Source organism: Gossypium hirsutum, chromosome D01, assembly GCF_007990345.1.
Source record: "Gossypium hirsutum isolate 1008001.06 chromosome D01, Gossypium_hirsutum_v2.1, whole genome shotgun sequence".
In the NCBI taxonomy this organism is placed as follows: Eukaryota; Viridiplantae; Streptophyta; class Magnoliopsida; order Malvales; family Malvaceae; genus Gossypium; species Gossypium hirsutum.
Genome location: NC_053437.1, coordinates 61796021 through 61818747, shown reverse-complemented (window position 1 = coordinate 61818747; position 22727 = coordinate 61796021). Strand labels below are relative to the sequence as shown.

The 22727-nt window shown below is 30.0% G+C and overlaps 2 protein-coding genes across 3 annotated transcripts; both read right to left on the bottom strand.

Annotated features, from left to right (window-relative positions):
* Nucleotides 1-1350: 1350 nt before the first annotated feature.
* On the bottom strand, nt 1351-2372 carry LOC107928212 (NDR1/HIN1-like protein 1). Its single transcript, XM_016859396.2, has one exon. The coding sequence runs from the start codon at nt 2177-2179 to the stop codon at nt 1550-1552; it is 630 nt and encodes a 209-aa protein (XP_016714885.1). The 5' UTR covers nt 2180-2372; the 3' UTR covers nt 1351-1549.
* Nucleotides 2373-16789: 14417 nt separating this feature from the next.
* LOC107928151 (uncharacterized) lies at nt 16790-18489 on the bottom strand. Of its 2 annotated transcripts, none has more exons than XM_016859337.2 (4): nt 18137-18488; nt 17902-18042; nt 17546-17753; nt 16790-17151 (listed from the first exon to the last, which is right to left on the bottom strand). In XM_016859337.2, exons 1-4 carry the CDS (start codon nt 18350-18352, stop codon nt 17027-17029), a joined length of 690 nt encoding a protein of 229 aa, XP_016714826.2. In that variant the 5' UTR covers nt 18353-18488; the 3' UTR covers nt 16790-17026. The 2 variants fall into 2 exon arrangements, 1 of the variants encoding a protein (XP_016714826.2); XR_001692564.2 differs by having other exon boundaries at nt 17014-17151; nt 17418-17753; nt 18137-18489.
* Between the last annotated feature and the right edge of the window lie 4238 nt (nt 18490-22727).

Below are 22727 nucleotides of genomic sequence, written 5' to 3'. Positions count from 1 at the left end.
ATATATTCACACTATCCCTTCCCATCATTAATATATAAAATATTATCATGTTGTGTTGGGTGGGATGAAAATTTTGATTAAATTTAAAAGCTCTAGGGATCGATAATCTATTGAGAGTAGGCATTTACAAAAGTCCCTTTCTAACACGTAAGTGTATATATATGTGAATTAAATTATTATGTAGAGAGAGCTTGTGTTGAAAGAAAAGGACCACCACTACAATTCCATGTGACAAAGACCCATTCCATCCCCTCATTGGCTCAAACATATTGCTAACACACAAAATTCTCAAATAATTTTAGTCTTTTTGAGTTTAATTACATCTATCCATACATTAATTGGAACATTTTTATCACTAATTTTTTAATTTGTTAGTATATATATATGTGTGATTATAATTAAGTTAAAACTTTTATCAAGTTAAATTGATATAGCTTTATTTTATATTTATATATTACATATAAAAATAAATTAATGTATTTGTGTTTTATAATGTGCTTGATTGAATCAAAATTAAAGTTTCATGTATATATTTAAATCATAATTAAAATTTTATATGTATAATTACATCAAATTAAAATTCATATATCAAATTATATATTAAATTAAAATTCATGTATAATTTTATAATTTATGCCGATATTTTTAACCTAAATTAGGTGAATATAATAATTAGTATTGAAGATTGGGTTAAATTATGGAGTTAAAAATAAAGAAAAAGGAAAAGGAAAAAAAATAGTATACATTTAATTCTGATGTATGACAAACAACAAATAAGAAGGCTCTGTTTTAAAGCTTCCCACTACCTTAATTGATAACTAAGGTTAGGTTTGGGTGTACAATGGAAAATGGTGCAGTTCATTTAGTTTATTTTTTTTTATATTATAGTATTATTATAGTAATTAATTTCATTGTCATTAATATTTTTACATTAATAGTAGGTAAACATATCGTTCATCTAAACTAACCCTAAATTTAATTATAAACTTTTTTTTACAATAAAATAAAATAAATTCGAAAGATAAAAAATAAATTCAAGTTAAAAATGTATATATAGGCAAAGAATAATGCGAAATTTATAAAATATATTAATTTTTACTAATGTATGATTAAATAATCATTAATCATAGCTATAGACATCAATAATCAAGATATATATTATTAAATATAACTTACATCCTAATTAAGGTTGAAAATATTCCCCCTTTTTTAAAGAAAATCAAAATTTAAAGATCCAAGAAATGAAGAGTAAAGAACAAGTAAAGCAATATTTGAAAAACAAATCATTAATTGCTCAATTATTCATTGAAAAATATTTCTTATTATTAATTTTTTTTAGAAAATAAAATATTTAATTGTAAATTTTGCTAATTTTTTTCCTCCATTTTATTCTAGAGCAAAATGTACAATTTATCGTCCAAATAAAAAGAAAAATAAAAATTTAACGGCGTGAAATAACAAACGAGGGAAATTGTCTTAATATCAAGGTAAAACAAACGATATACTTAACGGCGTTATCTTTCATCATCTTCTTCCTCAGCTAGCCACCTTACACGCTAACACTGCATCTAGTCACCAACTGGTACTTAATGGCGTTTTCTCCGACCGAAACGCCGTTACTTTTGCTGCCGAAGGTAATAAAAGCCGGGCACCTAACGTAAAGATGATACCTCCCGGAAATAAAAGTCCCAACTTTCCATCTCACCCGTCCATCAATCTTGATCATCAAGAAAACCGACCCGGCACTCTGATCGGATCCTAAACTGGCGGAATATTCCGGTGCGATAGGCACTGAATTCCCATTGACGAAGGGTGACCAAACGTTGATCTCTTTGTGACCCTGGTACGTTGGAGGGATGGATGTTCGGAGGGTGATTTGTTGGTTCTGGTAGGTGGCGTAAACGTCGAGCCGGTCGTAGTAAATGCCGATTCTGTCGTTGGGGTTTCGAGAAGATAGAGTGACTTGGAAATTGGAGGTGAGGAGGTTAGGGGTGGAGGCGTTGAAAGCGTAGACGGTGGTGTCTTGGAGGATGAACCTGGGTTTGCTGGGACGGAGGATGGCCCATATGAGAAGAATTGTTATCAGAACGATTATAATGAAGATTAGGATGCCGGCGATGATTCGCCGGAAGATTTTCCGGCGGTATTTCCCGTGATTGCCGCACTCTTTTACCGACATCGTTGATATAAAGTATATATGAAGTGAGAATTTAGGGGGAGAAAGAAAGATGATGAGAAAAAACAGAGCAAGTTAGCTCTCTGTTTTTTGGGTGTGTAAAGAAATAAACTTTGTGTGGGAACTTGAACGTGCTTGTACATCTTATAAAAGAAGAGGAGAGAGAAAATGGATTCGAATTTTCGATAAGGGAACAACTACAAACCCGAACATAAACTACTTCAGTAATTAAAAATAATAATAAATGATTGAACTTAATTATACCATAGCACTTAGGGGAGTGATAAAAAGGAAGTGTATGCTTTTTTCTTTTTTTTTAGTGTACATGAATTGATAGTGGAAAAGTATAAGTATAATGAAGATTCATGGATGATGAAGGGTGATACAAAATTCAATGTGGAAAATTAAAATTCATAATGTTTTGATTTTGATTAGAAGCTTGTCAAATTACTAATTATGCAAGAAACCAATTATATTTACCTACTTTTTTTTGTATGATGGAGAAATTAATTCACCCGATTGATTTTCATTTGATAAAAAGAATCATGGTTAATTTTGAAAGCGAGTAATTAAGGACAACTAATCACGACATCAGTTGTATATAGTTTTGATTGATATAATAACAAATTTAGCTCTTGATGTTTACATATTTTGTTAATTTGGTCTTGATTCTAAAAAGAATTCAATAAATTTAACCTCAATATTTATACATTGACACAAATATTGCATGTTAAAATTGTTAAATCATGACCGAATTGGTAGAATATGTAAATTATAATAGCTAAATTTGTTATTATACCAGCTAAATTTATGTAAAATTGGCGAAAAAATTAATATTGTGATTAATTATCCTTACTTATTCACTTTCAAAATTAATGAGGATTAAATTGCTCGATTCTTTTTTGAAAAGTTGTTTTACCAAAAACATACTTGTACACAAATTAGAATTTTTTTAAAAAAAAACATCTTTCTATAATTTCTCTATCATTGTATTTGTATTTATTGATCAGAATTTAAAAAAAGGAGTATAAAATTGGAATCAATAATTTTAAATCTTGTGAAGAGAATATATATGTAGTTGTTTAAAGGGAAAAAGCTGTTTGAATGAATTAGTGGTTAAATTCTATGAAGATATTAATAAATAACCCTTAATACAATAAAAGAGAAATCACTTTTTTTTTATAATAAATTACCAAAAACCAAAAATAATAAGAAAGGTAAAATATAAAAAAGAAAAAGGCAGATTACTGACTTTATGAATTATAGAGCTTTTTGGCTTAAATCAAAAATTGAACTTAGAATAAATAAATAAAAGTGAAATGGATAGACACGTTTTGATTTTTAGAATCGTAGAGACCCACGCTATGATGAGAGGAAAGTTTCCAGCTCTACTCCCACCGACTTTATTTGAGGTTCCAGAATATACACACCTCACCCTAATTATTTTTATGAGTGGTATTGTAAATGTAGGAGGACGTGAGTTCGAATGTACTGAAATATATTAATCTCTTATTTATGGGTTGAGGAGGGATTATGGATAATTTTAAGCATTCTATCAAAAGAAACAGATATGATAAAAGAAGAAGAAAAAACTCTAAGCGTAATTAAGGAATCAAGGAATTAAATGTGCATTGCATTACGTATATGTATCGGTTGAATAATTATATTTATTTGAATAATTCTAATTATTTTAAAATATTATTATATTGATAATTGAAATATGTTTGAACAAAATTCATATATGTATTGATCGCTACTGAAGAGGGAATGGATTAAGCTCAACACCGATGGAGTATTGCCTTCATATAGATGGAGGTGTGTTTAGAGATGCTGATGCAAACTGGTTATGTGACTTTTCATTATAGATAGGCAAGGACACAATTTTTAACGTTGAAGCAAGAGCTGTGTTACAAGATCTTCAAATAGCATGGGAAAATGGATACAGAAAACTTGAGCTGGTGGAACGGCCAATAGTAAATTGGGGGAGTTACGCTTAATACACAGTTTGCTCAAGCGAGACTAAAAAGTAAGATTTCATCACGTTTCGGGATCTCAAAATAAAGTTGCCGATTATATGGTCACAGCTGTTTGGGAAGCCTCCAAATTCAGTACGGAATATATTAATAGCTGAGTGTAATACTGTTTCTCTACATCATTAATATTTTAAGAATATAATCATTTTATACTATTTTTTTATGAAAAAAAATTCAAAGTCCAAATTTTAACATTTCAATAATAATATTAAGCTAAAGTTTCGTTGAATAAAATAAAATTAAAAAAATATGACTCTTTTTGTTTATAAATTGTTATTTTAAAAGATTATCACAAAAAGAGAGAAAGAAAATTCAAGTTGGAATGTCCCTTTGCCTTTCTCCTTTCCATGAATGTTAATGTTTTAAAAGTGAATTGCCTTTATGAAAATCCGAATTTTGTTTCAGTATATTTATTTAGTTAATTTTTTTTAAAAAATATCATAAAAATTATACTAATAATTTTAAATTGACTTGATTAGTATGTTTGAGTTGAAAGGAATAAACATTTAGTAGTCCACAAACACAATTATACCATTCCCTTATAGCACCTACACTACTTAACATCAACGAAATCATAATTTCTCTAACAACTTAAGACATAGTTAATTAGAATGAAAATTTTTCCTTCTTGGAAAAGAAATAATGATTTGATGCGTGGCTCATCCCCACCACCAAATCTTAAATTCTAAAGTACCTAATATTTATTTTTATTTTAGATAAAAAAAAGCCCTTCATGCTGTTTTAGCAAGAAAGAGTTTGTAATCTATTTCTAAAGCTAAATTATCATGACATTTCACCCACCAAACTAACTTAATTGAATGTGATTAATTACTCTTTTCTTTTTATTATGGTTTACGTCACTAGCTCTCAAACCATATTCATTTCTTTTAATTTTGTCTCTAATTTTTTTATATTGATATTTAAATTATTTTTCGATTATTATTTTTAGTCCCAAAAATTAACGAGTTTAAAAAATAAATAATCCATTCGATCGGTGAGAATGCACCTCGTGTCTCTTCTTTTTCTTTTTTCATATCATCTATGAAGTGTTCATATATCGATAGCATGATACATATATCTAAATCTAGATCAAGATAAATCAAAACAAAACCTAAATTAAGAATTACTATAATTTACATTGAATGAAACTTAAACTTAACATCTCAAAATTTACAAAATATTAACTTCATCATTAAATCAAAGTCTTCATTTAGGGTAGTCGGCCAGCCAAAAATAGTTGTAACTAAATGAATGAAAGTCAAAAAAATAATGTTGCTTAGAAGATCTTTTTCACATTTGAACCTACCATGTGAAGAAAATGTAATTAAATTTGGGTCTCCAAATTCATATTTATTGGATCCTTTTTTACTATTTCTAAAGAAAATTATATATAAATTTGTCTTCAAAGTGGTCAATAATGTGAAATCATAAAATGGAGTCGTGTGTATGAATGTTCAATTAACATTAATATTAAATAAAGTATACTAAAACAAACCCAAACCCTTACCTTTCAGTAAACCAAAGTAATTAACCCAACAAGAAATACAAAATACCAAATAATTAGAAAGCAAAGAAAAAGCATCTACCCATAGAACACGAAAGGAAAAGCAAGGGAAGCACTACATGATTAAAATTATTGAAAATGTAAGTACCACTTAGAAAAAGTAGAAAGGTGAAAGTGTTTTCTTAGGCAGACTTTTCAATGCTTGAAATCATGATATCTTAACAACCTCCAATATATATATATCCAACTTATCTTTACACACATATATATTTTGTAATTTCAATTTCATCGAGTTGTTCTCATCTATCAACGTTGACTTATTTAGTATTAATTCAATTATCATCAATAGAATAGATTTAAATATATGATATTTTTCTCAAATAAGTATATTAGTTAAAGATTTAAGAGGTTAAAAATAATGTAAGAATTTAGTAAAAAATTGAAAGTATCTATTAGAAAGATTGATTCATATTAATCCTCTATTATTAGATACTTTCATATGAATAAAAGCATATGAAATCCTTTTTAATATGAAAGGTTAGAAAGGGTTCTTAGAAACAATAAAAGGTCTACAAAGATCAATTTATAGGAAATTGAGTGGTAGAAGCAAAGGGTATATATCCCCCTTTTAAGAGGATGACAATTTGTGGTGGGTTCAATGTACAATAGTTTATAGGGGGTAGTAGGATCCCCCAATGTCAGCTTTTGGGCACTGACATTTAAGCTGATTCCCATCTTTACGTTTGTTCTGCAAAGTCCCCACCATGAATCTTCTTTGAACCTCTAAAACCCCATTTCTCCTTTGATTTTTGAAGTATATATATCTCAAACTTTTATAATTATTAATTCTTTATAGGATGATAATATTAACATTTGAACTATGAATATATAATAGGACTTCAATCACTACTAGCTTAAAAGGGAGTGTTAGCTTTTTAATTATTATCAAAAAAAAGAACAAACATTTGATCCACCAAATTTAGTAGAAAGGATTTTGCAATTCGAGAGTAATATTTTTACACCAGTTTAATTATTTCAATGTAATCGTTTAATACTATTCTTTTTTACAAAAATAAACATCTAACGTATTTAAAATTTATATACAATGTATTAAATGCAAAAAAAAAATCTTTTATATTTATAAACATTCATTAATTTATTATTTTATATATATTTTCCTGTTACAATTTCAGAGCGTGTAGTAGACATGAAATTAGAGCGATAAATTTCAAGGAAATTAATTGTTTGTCTAATAAAGTAGGAAGAAAGGTTCCAAGTCTTTGATTGACAGAGAAATTTGTTGCGACAAAACTCCAAACTGGAAAAAGAATAGCGGAAATGATGGAAAATGAAAGGAAGAGATTTTACAACCAACCTTATCAACCCACCACACCATTATAGATTGATTGGAGTATCGGTTTAGAATAAGGGATTGGACTAGTTGAATTAATTGAATCGATTTTCTCTATTTTTTAATAATCTAAAAATCAACGGTCTGACTGATTCGACCATCAGTTTGATTCTGAAACCATAACAGAGACACGCATATATAATATTATAAATTAATCTAAACTCTAAAGTAAAAAAATTAATCATACGATGGATTGAGCTTTAAATCAATTAATATATGAACTCAAGTATATTTAAGTACATATTTTCTTCTTATTTAAGAATTTAAAGTAGTACGGATTGTTAAAAAATGAAATTAAAGTAAAGTGGAAAGGCATGAGGTTGAGTGAAAATGGAGATAACAAGTATTAAATAATGTTCACATTGAGGATTGCTATTTCCTAAGAGGGGGTTTTGTTCATCGAGGATGTGTATTGATACGAAGCAATATTGTAAAGAGTGTTTTGATAGATCCTATAATTTTGAATGTAACATAACTTACACAGGATAAACATCATACAACATAAAAAAAATAGGTTTAATCTAAGGTTTGCTTAATAGTATCAATTGATAAAGTATATTTAAATTTAATAAAAAATTTAATAACGTTAACAATGGATTTCTAATTTTTAAATCAAACAATTTAAGAAACTAAATCACTAAAATTAAAAGTAAATGAATTAAATTCCAAAAGACAAAAGAGTAGAGAGACTAAGAGCATAATTAAACCCATAAAACAATATAAATTATATAATACAAATATGTGATCCTATCGAAATATATAATATGATTTATGAATTTATCAAAAATACACTAATACAATATAGTTATAGGATTATCAACTCTAAATTTTAATAATTAGATTATATATAATTAAGAGGTAGGGGTCTTCAACATTGTTTTCAGAAATAGGCTAGACCGACTGGATCAATAATAATTCGAGGTCTTGATCAAAAATAAAGAGTTAGATCAATTGATTTGCAAGCCAGTTGAATCGGTTTAATCTATTTTTTAAAGAAAATTATGATTTTTAATAATTTATTCAATTGAACCGGATAAATCGGTTGAATCGGTCAAACTGATTCAACCATCAATTTGATCTTGAAAACTTTTGTGTTCAAAGATCAAACTCAAGATTTGATATTGTTGCTACCTCAAGTTGCTTATCTGCTAAAATGCAAAATTGTAATGGAAGTTCCAAATTGCAGTGGCCACTACGGATTAGCACTGCGAAAAACTGTGCAAACAAAATTAAAGTACCACAAAGGTTTTTTTATGCAATTCGGTTTCCCTAAGTCTATGGAGCCTGGCTTAGTGAGTAATTTCATTATCTTTAATCACAAATACAACAAGTGGTTCACATTCTATCACTCTCCAAGTATAGAGATCTCATATTTGTACTTAAATACTAGAACACTCACCACCAAATCCTCCCCCTAAGAACTTGGGCAGTAAACACTTAACAATATTTATACGTATGCACTATCTCAAAAAACTGTTCATTAATGAATTAACTAGAATGCATTGAATAAGCTCTCATACAAAACCTATACCAACCTCAAAGCATGTATCCTATTTGTCTTGCTAACATAGAATCTATGTGAATACGAATATAACTCCTTGAAAATAGCTATTACAATCTCAAAAATCAAAGTACAATCAATCAAAAATCTTATGTCCAAAATAGTTACATAATCTTCATCGATCCTCCATGTTTAGGTAACTAATTTAGTTACTGCATATACTATATTATACAACATTGAGGTAAGCTATTAATAGTTATTAAGTGAAATGTTATGGCTAGAATTGAAGATTGAGACAAGGATTAAATTGAAAAGAATAGAAAGCTACATAACTTAACTGATACAAGAAATTGGTATGAAATCGAGCTGAAATATTATATATTACTTGATGAATTGATAGTTTGAGGTCTCTGTAGAATACATACAAAGGTAAATTTGATTCGATCGGGTAAATAGCGAAATATGAACATTTCAAATATTAAGGTTAAAGGAATTTCATCATAAAGTAGACATTTCTGTTTGGTTGTTGATTATAATTTATTAGTTTTGAAACTAATACCATTTCATGAAAGAATTAATGTTCGTAGTTAACGGTGAGGTCAGAATATCTTAAGACAAAATGAAACAGGCAACAAATAGCATAATTATCTTTTTTTTAAAATTAAAGTGTTTATACGATTAATTATATAAGTCGATTTGCATTTTAGTTATAAGAATGACTTATGCTTGAATTGGTTAATTGAAAAGTAAAGTTTATGCTATCATAATTTGCTTCAATTCATGCTTAAATAGGCGGCTAAATGTACCAAATGATTGTGATCATAAACATGAGTTGAGGTATGTATTTACTTGATTAATAGCTATGATTGAGTTATGTTTGAAAATATGCGTATGTATATTTGATGGAGTGACTGCATTATAGCATCGTAACGTTATTTATGTTATAAAGAAAACCAATGATAAGCATGATTAGAGGCACATGTATGTTTGACTAGTTGATATAATAAGTATAAGTAGGAAACATATATTTGTGTGATTAAAATGTGATAATGTGATACCATCTTTATTGTAAATGAATGAATTGTTTAAAGAACATGTGATAAGATATATGCTGTGGACATATAAGTGTGAATTGAATTGAAAATAAGCTTGGGGGCCGATTGTGTATTAAGGAGCTCATAGGCCTGGGAATGACATAAATTTGTGGTATGAAAAGAGAAGTATGTGCATATATATTTGTATGCATATAGAATTGGGTGTTAGCATGATTATGAGCACATTAAATTATGCAGGAAGATGATCAGCATAAAATATATTACACATGCATTCTTTTATGTTGAGTTAAAAATAGTCGCATGGATTAACTTACATTTGTTTAAATTATTTTCAAATCATAGATTAGCACTAAGTGTTTTACTCAGTGTATGACTTGTTTTTCCCGTGCGCAGATCAGGTTTAATTCGAGCTTTCTAAGTATCGATTTCAACATCCAAACAATGATCCTGTGCTACGCAGGGTTTGTAATCGTCTTATTTCTATTACGAGGGCATGTACCTAGGTTGAGTCACTTAGTACCTAATTAAGTAGATATTCTTCTAAGTTTGTTATGTTAAGTTATAGAATGGCAATTTAGTTTGTTGTTTGTGAATAGACCTTGAGCATGAATTAAAATGTTCAAAAGTGCTGTAAATGTTATGCTCTTGGTGAATTAGGTGTTTTTTGGTTACAGCATGTGAATGGAATACGTTTGATGCATATACATATGAGTGTGTAACTTAGGACTTCCATATTTTGATTAATATATGAAATTGATGTATATGTTAGTTAAGGCTATTGAGGTTGTTGGCATTGGTTGTATAGAAAATTGAAGTTTTGAATATGTTTTGGTTATGTTAAAAATGTTTAGTTAATGTTCATTTGGTCTAAAATAAAATTGAAATAGGTTTACATGGTTATGCTTTTAAATTGCAGGTTTTGGGAATGTGAAAATGTAGAAACAATTAGTGACGTTGCGACATCGTTTGAACATCGTTGCGACAAGGAGATCACGTTGCAACATCATGTGCTTGTCATCGAGACGAGCTTGAGTTCCAAGTCATGGCGTGACGAGGAACTCCCTCACGTCAAGACGTCAACCTTGAATTTTGAAACTTTTCATTTTAGTCCTTTTTCGATTTCGATTTCAATTTAGCTTTAGAGTTTCAGTATACTCATGCAAAGCCCAAGAATGATTGTATTACATGTTGAATGTATAATTATTTGATTTTATCAATAAAATTACATAATTTTAAATGTGAATTTATCATAGTTGCTCCGACAATGAATGTGACATCCCTTAAATCGGACCTGGTGATCGGGTCAAGCATAGGGGGTTATAACTTAATGAACAATATGCACTCTCTCACGAAACAACATATTAGAATCAACTCAATAAGCTCTCATACGAAACCTATACAGGCCCCAAAACATATGTCCTATTCAGCTTGCTAACATAGAACCTATGTGAATACAAACATAACTCCTTGAATATAACTTTTACAATCTCAAAAATCAAAGTATTATCAATTGAAGATCTAATTTCCAAAACAGCTTCATGATCTTCATCGATCCTACATGTTTCAAAGGTTGATTTGATTCACATGAATCCAATCCAATCTCCATATACCAAGGATTGGTTTTTCACAGATGGACAAAGTATCTCTAATAAAACAGCACAGAAATAAGTTTGTAGAATTTCTCAATTAAATTGTCAAACCAAATAAGACAAGTATCTAATTACCTCAGTGGCAATATTTAACCATCTCAGTGATAATCTGTAATTAGCACTACCAAACACCACTCAGCAACTCTTAATACATTTTACCTCAATATATATCAACTAGTACTTCATTTTAATGGAAGTCCTATACTATTACACCACAAGCTGATTGATAATTAGAAGTTATATATATTATATGGAGTGTATAATAGTTTTTAAGTGCATAACTTTGATCCTGTAATTTTAGTAATTAGATGCTACATATTATATAGTGTATAATGTACATATTTATGGAGTAATGATAAATTCAGTCTCTAATATGTACTCTTTTATCACTTTGGTCATAATTTTTATTTTTATCTTTTTGACCTTCAATCTTTAAATTTAGTTTTAATGATATTAGAGTGGCAACCCGCATGACAGTCTACATACTTCATTGCTGACATGAATAATTTTTAAAAATTTTATGAACTTTTTTTTAATTTTTAATAGTTTATATATATATATTTTTTAATTTTTATGAAGTATAAGTGGACAGTCATGCGAACAACCATGTCACAGTTGTATTAAAATTCTAACAATCTTGTTAGGTTTTATATTTAAAGAAAAACAATTTAACTAAATTTTAAAGGTTAACATTGAAAAAGAAATAGAGAAAAAAAAATAAATCACCCTATTTTAAACAATAAAATGACTTTTTATATTGGAGTTAAATAAATTAAATCTAGACAAATCATTTCTTTTATAATTTTTTTTTTAGAATTCAACTCAACCCATCCTTATTTAACCTATAAATAAGGATTATTTCACCTATAATTCTTTTTACTATAATATAAAAGTTATTAAATGATTAATAAATTTTTGTGTATTTAAATTTAATTTTTAAGTTATGTAAATTATGTGTAGATTTTATCAATTATTTTTTTCAATTTAAACTGTCATGTGTGATGCTACCCAACTTTAATAATATTTTAATTGATTTTACGTAACATTAAATTTAAATTAATTGAAAATAATTCAATTATTGAAGATGGGGTTTTGAAGGTCCTTGGATTTTGTGCTCAAAAAGCAAAGACAAAAGTTCCACAATTAATGTGAGGAAGCTGTGTGTACATGTGTTTTAGTATAATACGATGGATTAATCTGTTAATTAATTTATTGGGCAAATTTTATGATCAAATGGAACGTTTTCATGTGTCATATGCTATTGGGTCCCTCCCACACTTCATATTCAATGCCTATTCAACCGCAAGCATGAATCCAACACTATTAGTGTTATGACAACGAAGTTACGTCTATGAGAGAGACCAGACCGTTGGAAATTTAATTTGTTACGGTAAATTATAATAAGGTTATTCAATTATTAGTAATTCTACATTTTTGGCATTTATTTTTAAAAAGTTATAAATTGGTCATTAAACTATTAATAAATTTATAAGTTTACGTCATTGTCGCTCAATCTTTGTATCATTACTCCCTAACTCGATAATCTAAATAGTATTAACAACTCAAATCCCAAACCCTAGTCAATCTCATGCCTCACTTTTAAGTTTTAACCCAACAATCTCAAAAATCATACATTCTTAATCCCCTCATCATTTCTCGTTTGATCAAAACCACAACCTTAGAAAATCCACAAGCTAACTATTCACACACCCTTATCTCAAACTAGCAACCAAATATTACCGCAACCACAATCAAAGCTAACAAAAAAACAAAACAAATAAAAAAGGAAGAAAAAAAGTATCTTGTTTCGAGAGCCCTAAACAAGATCTACAAAAGCTAAGATTTGGTCAAGAGTAAGTTGAAGAGTTTCAAGTGGTGGCAGCACAATCTAGAATGTTAAGAAGAGGAACATATTGGCGTCAGATGATCATCCAACGACAGTGGGCAAAGATCGGGGAGCTTCTTTTGCTAGGGCTTTGGGTTTAAATTAGTAGACTTTTATGCTATTTCAAGAAAAACTAGACTATAAAGTTGAAAGGGAGGAAGTTGAAAAGTGAAGAGATTATTGAAATACAATTATAAAGAGATATCTAAAATCCTAAAAATTTCAAATAACTTAAATTTATTAATTAACTTGCAACTTATTTCAAATTAAATGACCAAAACATAACATAAATTCATTAAGATAACTTGAGTGTAACTTATGGTATGAGAAAGCTTTTGATAATTTGTTAAAATCCATTTCTTTTGACAGATAATTACCTGATTTTTTAAGAGTGTTCTTTTATCCAAGGGCTGACTAGCCTGCCTGAACTTGACAAGTACTTTTACACATCGGATTGGTGTAGTCTAAGTTGAATTTGAATAATAAAAATATTTTTAAATTTAAATTTAATTATAAAAGCATAAGAAATATAAATTAAAACTATTTCTTAATATTTTATTATTTTTTAAATCGTAAGACAAATTTTTTAATTGAGTCAGGTCAATCTAAAAACAAGTTTGGGCTTGAAACTTCTTTTGGAACTTGGCATCAATCGATCCAGCCCATGAACACCTTTAGGCTAGATTAGGTTATATTAGGTAATTTTTTTACTTGATTTACATGAATATTGAGTATTTTGCTATTAGTTCTCTATGGATGGGGTTGAATTTATATAATACCTAATAGTTTATTTGGCTTAGATGCGATAATTGATCAACTAAATGTTTAAACCAATTAAGTAAATCAAATAAACTAATTTATTTCAGTTAAATCAATTCAGTTGTCTCTATTTTTTTGGTTTAACAACTTCTTGCTCACCCTCGAGCATAGAACAATTAAAAGAAATAACACAAAGCAATTGTTTTCGCTATTCATTAATCGTTACTTACATTTATAAGGCGTTAGATAATGAAATTATTATTTAAATGGAACATACAAATACCAAAATGATTTCTTAGTGGATAAATTGGAAATAAAATAATCGACCAGTACATGTAAAAAAATCAATGATAGAATCAACTATGAATTTCATAATGGAACTAAGCATACCTTAGGGTGATCAAAGATGATTCCACCATTACCAGTACTTGGTACAAGCTGCATATCAAGCTTAGGACAATGAGGATTCAAATCATAATCCCATCCCAGTATACCTGTTCGATACGAAACCCTCAATTTCATCCCTACAACAAAGCTCATTTCCCCTTTAATTTCATCTTTCCTTATCCTTTCCAACACCCAATCATCAACATATGGTTGTTCTTCCCCACATTGAGCCCTGTTGAACTGCATTTCCACTAGCCTTTGCTTCTTTGGCCCAAGGTGCATTGCTTCCACAACAGCACACGAAATTGGGTTACTGTAATTGTAATACAACGAGCTCTCGAAACTGTGTATGGACATCTCTAACATGCTGTTCCGGTTTGCGAACAACACCGTTACGTTCCATCTTATCTCGGTTAAGAAACAGGATACGTTAAGGCCTGACATGGTGATTGAATGGATTTTGAGTATCAATGGTTGCTGTTGTGGTTTTGGTGCATATCTTGATGCCATGGTGATTCCTACTATTAAAACGATCATGCCAGTGGCTGTGCCAAGTATTGTAAGTGCCAATTGTAAGTTGCTTGAATATGACTTTGGTTCCCGATTCGCCATAACCCTTTCCTGCACACTTTCAACCACACTAATGCTAACTTAAAATATATATATGGAAAACTAATTAAACCCCATTCTCAGGAAACTTTGAAAAGGGAATCAAAGTCTAAATTTGATCGCATCTTTCAATTGAAGAAGAAGAAGAAACATAGAGGGATAGTAATTACCTTGGAAAACTTCAACAGTTGAGTTGGTCCCTTGTTTGTATGATGATGGTTTGGCAATGTTGTTGAATTTTTAAGTAAGAAGCGGGAATGGTTTTTACTAACAGATAGCTTTAATGGTGATGCAGTGATTTAGAAAATACAGTGGAGAAATATGAAATGGGGGCATTCACCGTTTCACTGCTTATTTTGATTCAAATCCAGCAGTTTTTCTTTAAGAAACGTCGCCAGTTTTTGGAAGAGACTTCTACAACTATCAATGGGAATTGGGTAAATTCCACTAATAGTCACCCAATTATTAGTAAAGTTATAAAATGATCACACAATTATTCACTTTTTTCATTTTGGTCACCAACCGTTAAATTACTAATGGGAAGCTAACTTGGTAGCTTTTAAAATAGTTATAATAGCAACTTTAACCCTCAATATTTATGAATTGTGTCAATTATATCTTAATTCCAAAAAATTTAACACCCAACATTTACAAATTGTGTAATTTGGCCTTTTTGCAGTTTTATTTTTCTTTATGATATTTTTTGATGTTTCCATTTCTGATATATTCTTTATCAAATTTAGTTGATAAATTTGTTTATTTAGGTTTTTAGGTGAAAGGATCACAAAAAAAAAGAAGTAAAACTGCAAAAATAATCAAATTATACAATATATAAATATTGAGGGTTAAAATTGTTGTTATGCTAATTTTAAAAGTTCTCACTACTCCGGACTCTCTTTCTCTCCTTTCCCAACTTAGTGGTACCTTTCCTATTATTTCCCCATAGCGTGCTAGTAATAAGGATGCTCGTTTCTTAAAATATCCCATGTACGTAGGCAAAAACAAGGGAGGGGCAGATTTGTCCCGACGGGGACAAAAGTAACAATAATGTTTATAATGCTATGGCATCAGATATAGTAAGCAAAATCATATGAAAAGAAAAAGGGGTACAAAGTAACCATAACGGATGCCTTGGATGGACATCAAGTGGTTGATATTATCCCCTTAAGACCAGAACTTCTTGCTTAAGAGAGTGAATCTATCAAACTCAACCAACCATTAACAATTAATCCTAATGTGGGTTGATTTAGTCGGGGATGCAAAAATAGTACTTCAAGACCCACTATGCATCCAAGATTTTTCGCTCTTCTTGGCATCTATTTTTTTGTACAAATCTTTTTGGTTCTTAAAAAGATAATGATTCGATTCATAATACTATTTTGAATTTATAATTTTTTTTGAAAAATATTTAATATATGTACCAACCAATATATAAAAGTTTTTATTGATTTAATTTGGACTTAGCCCTTGGACTTATTATTGTATCCATTTGGGCTTTTAGTCCTTTATGTTGCAATTGATTTTTTTAGGAATGAGTTATTATCATTAAACAAAAATAACAAGGATAAAAAAAAGGATTATTGACCCCACCTCACATTGAACCAAAGCACTTTTGGTTTCTTTTATCAATTTATTTAAAATATTTTTATATATATTTGAACATTTTAGGTTAAAATTACATACCCATGACAGTACTATTTCCCTGCAAAAGGAAGCCATTAAATGCTCTCACTGCTTTGTCTTTTCATCAACAATAGGAAACCCCAACCCCAACCCAAAAACATAAAAAGCAAAAATGCTTTCAACATGCAAAGCCAATATCAATTTGTCTTTTCTCAAGTAAAAGAGCTTTAAATTTTCCTACCATTGCTACATCAAAACATATTACAAAAAAAGATGCCCAAAATACCTAAGTCAACTCAATTCTCCCACAGGACCATTTATTTATCTCTACAAAACCTAAATCATACCCTACATTTTCCTTCAAAGATCTGACTGAAAACCCAAAAGTTTATTTCACCTTCTATCTTCATCCTCTCTTATTCAATCATGGCAAATCACCAAGTCCGGTCCCTGTGAAACCCCATCTCTGGTGGAAGATTATAATAGCAATCCTCTTGTTTCACAACACCAACTCTTTTCATGGATTTCTTCATCTCTTGGGGTTGTCTATTTCTCATACCTGTCAAAGATTAAATATAAAGTCCCTGCTAAATATAAAGTCCTTCCAATATATATTTTTCAATATAAAGTCCTTGTTAGAGATGATATAGAAAATTTGCAGGTACACTATAAGCATAATGATTATTCCAAAGTCCTAAGTTACATGAATAGTAAGTTCACTGACTAAACTATATACAATATGAAACTTTATACAAAACATTTCCATGAATACACAACAATACATTTGTATTTGTACTCATCATTATCATAATCATCATCTTTTACCTTTGTTTTTAATAGCCTGAAAATTTTGTCAGACCTGGAAAAACCGTATCAAGAGACAGACACACCACCATTTGTCTTTAACAATACTTCCTTTTACCTTTCATGCAAAAACCAAAAAAGGACCTTACTTTGTTTCTTTGTGGAATCAAAAGGGGTGTTCACAATACGAGGATGAAACACACCAGTGCCACCAGATTCTCTCACCAAACCACCACCTAACCCCAATTTATAATTATTAAAACCATTAGCTTCAAATGGCAAACCCCGGTTTTGAAAAAGCCGGTTTTGTTGTTGCCTTTGCAGAGACCTAACCCTGGCTTCAACGTAGCTCTCAACCTACAGAACATAAATAGTGACAAGTGACAACCCATTGTTTAGCTTTAATACATCCCATCATTACTGTACAAATTACCAAAAAAAAAGGCACTGAAAAGTGAAAGGACGGTTCATAACTTGATAAAAGCATTAGAACCTTTAAATGTACCTGAGCTAGAGTTTGTTTCAAGAACTGGAACTCATAAACCGGTTTAGTCCCAGCAAGAAATGGACCGTTTCTGAACCCGTGCGAGTTTTGACCCAAGCCAGCCCCATGAACTGAACCGTAGCGAACCGGTTCTTCAAGCCTCTGCAAAGTGGGGGAGCAAGAAGAAGAACAAATGAGAAACAAACAAAGGGAATGTTACAAAAGCATAAAGCCATGCGAGGGTTAAGAAATGAACCTGAAAGTTGGTGACTTTGGGTAGTTTCTGGTGATGCTTAGGAAGCGAAAGGGCGGCGAAACGAGGAGCTAAGTCATCCAAGCAAGTGAAAGGGAGGTGATGGTGGTGAAGGTGGGGGTTGAATTTGGAAGGGGGTTCGTGGACGAAGATATCGGAAGGTAGCCAAAGTTCACCGTCATCCAAATTTGGAGGAGAGTTAGAGAAATTATTCGCCATTGTTATGGGAAATGAAGAAGCAGGGTTTTCGAGGAGGAAACGAGGCTTAAGGGAGATGAATGGGCTCTTTGCTCTCAAAATGACGTTACCCCTCTCACATTCACTTCTTAAACAAGAATATACACATTGAATTACCCTATGTTTGGATCACTACTAATAAAGGAAAGGAGAGTAGAGTGAAGAAGGTGAAATTACATTCTAAGTCCCTATATTATTAAATTGTTTAATCAAATCCTTTTTACTATTAAAAAAGAAGGGTAAATTGTATTCCGGTCACCAAAATTATTAGTAAGTTTATGCTTTCAATTAGGTTGTTGGGATGTTAAAATTATTATTATATGACCTCATTTGCATCGCTTGCATCAATCGAAAGTTTTCTTTTCACTTCTCTTTTATAGTTTAGTTTTTTTTTATAAAATAGTTTTGAATGTTACGAATCTGCAAATCAATATCCAAACAAAAATTTCTTTCTCTAGTCTCTGACACTGACCATTGGATATCAGGTAGACTTGAACTTATGATATGTTATTCTACTCATCAATAGATATTAATCCATTGTACCAATCATTGAATTGTCACTTTGAGCTTGCTAGTTTGACTTAAAAAAATTTTAACAACCTGTTGACTTAAATAAAAAATAATTAAATAGTTTAATGTCTATCTTATAATTATTTAAAATTGAGTAACAAAAACATAAACTTATTAATAGTCCAATAATGAAGCCAATGCTGGTAATAGATCGATAACTCATCTAAACTCAAAAGGATAGGAAAATGTCATTGCTCTTTTTTAAGCAAAAACACCAAAAAATTATGGAAAACCTCAATTGAAAAATAAGTGGGATACATTAAAAAAGGAATGGAGGTTATGAAAGGAGTTGCTTAAGGAATCTACAGGTATTGGATGGTGTCCAACTAAAAAGACGGTCGATGCTACCGAAGAATGGTGGGCTGCAAAAATACAGGTTAGTGTTAACTTTAACATTATTTTAATGCATAAAGTTTGTTGAAATTAATAATTTACAATTATAAAAATCTTAGTATAACATTTAACATTTAACACGTTATGTAAGGAAATCCTGATTTTAAAGGATTTAAGAAGAAAAGAATTGAACCACGATTGAATGAGTTAATGTGGCAAATGTTTGCTGGCATTGTAGCCACTGGAGAGAACGCATGGGCACCTTCGTCTGGTGTTCTTCCAAGTGGGGTTCCTATGGGAGATGATGCACCTAATGAGGGTTTTGGTGATTCAGATGAACATAGTAACGAGAATGAAGGTATTCCTCCTGATGAGGTACCATCAAACCCTTCTCATGAAATTTTTAATCGAAGAAAGCAAACACTTGGGGCTGTACACGGTAAAGGAAAAAAATCAAGTTCAAGTAGAAAATCATCAAGAAATACATTAACTACTCAGATTGAGAAATTGTGTGAGAGTATGGCTAGTCTAAGGAAGTCAGTAAATGAAATTATTTTTCCTCACTCTCAATATACTATTTCAAATGCAATGGATGCTTTGCGTGCTTTAGGAGATGAAATTCCAAAAAAAGATGAATTGTACTATTTTGCCACCAAAATGTTCCAAATACCGGTGAAACGAGAAGTGTTTTTGAACTTAGATCCAAATGATAGGGTTTGGTGGCTTCGACGTGAGTATGCTGAACAAAATCCAATTGCATCATTTTCGTCCTTGGTAGCAACATCCTCATTTCCCTCCCAACCATACCATCAACCACCTCCACCATAAGCTCCTTAGAATTATTATTGTAATATAACTATACTACTTTTTTATATGTAAAACTAATGTATGATACTTTTTATGTTTGGTATTTTTATGCTATGCTTTTAATCAAGTTTCTGCATTGTATAGAATGTCACGAAATATTAATTTATTTTCATTTGATTACTTTTTCAGGTTATGGATGAATTCAACAATATGTATAATAGTTTTGATATGAATTATGATACCTCTGAATTAAGTGAAGAAGCTCAACGAAGAATAGCCACAATTGTTACCCAAGTTGATCACAACAATTATCATGAAGAGGAATAATATGTGTTAAGCAGTGTATTGGTACACCATGAAACTTATTTCACTATGCAACCGCATATAGATTCAAATTATATAGGTCAAATGTGGGTGGACGAAGTCTTAAATTGGCACGATGATCGTTGCATGATTAGTTTTAGGATGCCAAAAAATATATTTCACAGATTGTTGCATGATTTGCAAAACAAATTATGGCTTAAATAATGGGAAAGTATCAGCGATGGAGAAGTTAGCATTATCATTGTACATTCTTGGAAATAGAGAATCAAATTTAAATGCAACAGAGTGATTTCAACGATTTGGGGAAACTGTTAGTCGAATTTTTACTGATATGTTGCATATATTTGCTCGAATGGGAATAGACACGATTAAACCCATTGAAGGTCAATTCGAGGAAGTACCGAACCATATTCGACATGATACAAGATATTGGCCTCACTTTAAGGTAAAATTTACACAATCTTTATATTTTTAAAACATAATTATTTCTAACTTTTATCTCATTACTTGTATTTATTTTAAAGGATTGTATTGGGGCCATAGATGGAACACACATAAAAGCATGCATTTCGCCTTCTTGTCAAATACCTTATATCGGACAGAAATGTGAACCAATTTAAAATATTATGACAGTTTGTGACTTCAACATGTGCTTCATTTTTGCATTTCCTGGTTGGGAAGGAACAACACATGATAGTAGATTTTTTTTGCAAGCACTTAGAAAGCAATAGTTGAAGTTTCCACACCCTCCACCAGGTTGAACTTTAAATTTTTAATTACTTTTTGCATAAAAAAATATTAAAATTTTTAATTTATTTTTAAACTTGATATTATGTTTTACTTTTTTGTAGGAAAATATTATCTTGTGGGTTCAGGATATCCACAAATAGCAGGTTTTCTAGGTCCATAAAGGGGGAACGATATCATTTACCTGATTTTCGTCGAGGTAATCATCAAGTATCTGGAAAAAAAGAAATCTTTAATCATGTCCATTATTCGTTACGCTCTGTGATTGAACGAACATTTGGAGTGTGAAAAAAAATGGCCAATATTAAGAGATATTCCAAGTTATTCATTCGACAAGCAAGTTTTAATAGTTATTGCAACAATGGTTTTGCGTAATTACATTCGAAGACATGCTTGGTCAAATGATGAGGATTTTCGAGAATTTGAGAATATACTCGACATGCCAGTCTCTTCAAGCCAATTTGACAGAGGTGAATCGAGTTTTTCTAACAGAGAAAGTGACCTTGAAATCACGATGTTAATGGAAACCATTGCAACTAGTTTAATGAATCCATATTTGTAAAAACATTTTGTATCATAACCTAATTTCTAGTAACAATGAAACTTGTTATGTCTTATGTTACTATATATATTTTTATTAAAAATCATCCGTTTAGATACTTCAAAATTTGATCCAAGTATAATGTTACTATTTGTGAAAATAATATTTATCATTGTTATAAAAAAATATTTAACTATAAAAAATTAAAAATGATTATCATTTTATCTAATAAATAATTTAAATTAATTATATAATTCATTAAAATATTGGAAGATACATTTTAATATTTTATTAAATGAATTTATAAATTCACATATTTTAATAACTTTAAAAAAGTAAAATAATTTAAATAACTTCTATTATATATCAATTCTAATATGATGTCCTTAATAGTTATTTTTTATTCTCACCTCACCGCTACAGCAGCGTTTGAATCGAAACACACACTCCACCATTGTTTCTAATCTCACCGCTACAGTATGCAATCTCACCGCTACAGTAACTAATCTCACCGCCACCGCTATTTTTAACCTCACCAGAGGTAAACACACCGCCATCCAAACTAGCCCTTAACTTGCTTTCTCTGTACCTCTTTATATTATAAGGTGAAAGTACTTGTTAAGTCACTTTATTATAAGAACTTAATTAAAATAATCTATTTATTATTAAAAGATGTATTTAATCATTGTACTATTAAAAAAAGTTAAAAATATAAATTACGGAGGTCAAGGTAAATTTTTTATGCTGAAGATGTCTAAAAATATAATTACAAAATTTTATCAAACGATCAAATCTCCCTTTTGCCTTTTTAGATTCTCCCTTTAAATAGATTTATATTTAATATAATGAAATTTAGAGTTCATTCGGATTAATGTTTATATTCAGTACAGTATGCTTAATTTTCTTTTTGTCTTACATTACAGTATTACTACAATATCTAATCTCATCGCCACTGTTGTTTTTACACTAACCAGAGATAAACGTATCGTCTATCCAAAATTACTCTTAGTGGACCTGTTAAGAAATTTTGACTCA

Excerpts from the sequence above, each read along its gene's own strand:
- LOC107928151 (XM_016859337.2), bottom strand. The coding sequence starts at position 18,352 with ATGGCGAATAATTTCTCTAACTCTCCTCCAAATTTGGATGACGGTGAA. Across the intron at positions 17,754-17,901 it reads TGAAACAAACTCTAGCTCAG|GTTGAGAGCTACGTTGAAGC; the intron begins GTACATTTAAAG and ends TATGTTCTGTAG. Across the intron at positions 17,152-17,545 it reads TGATTCCACAAAGAAACAAA|GTATGAGAAATAGACAACCC; the intron begins GTAAGGTCCTTT and ends AATCTTTGACAG.
- LOC107928212 (XM_016859396.2), bottom strand. The coding sequence starts at position 2,179 with ATGTCGGTAAAAGAGTGCGGCAATCACGGGAAATACCGCCGGAAAATC.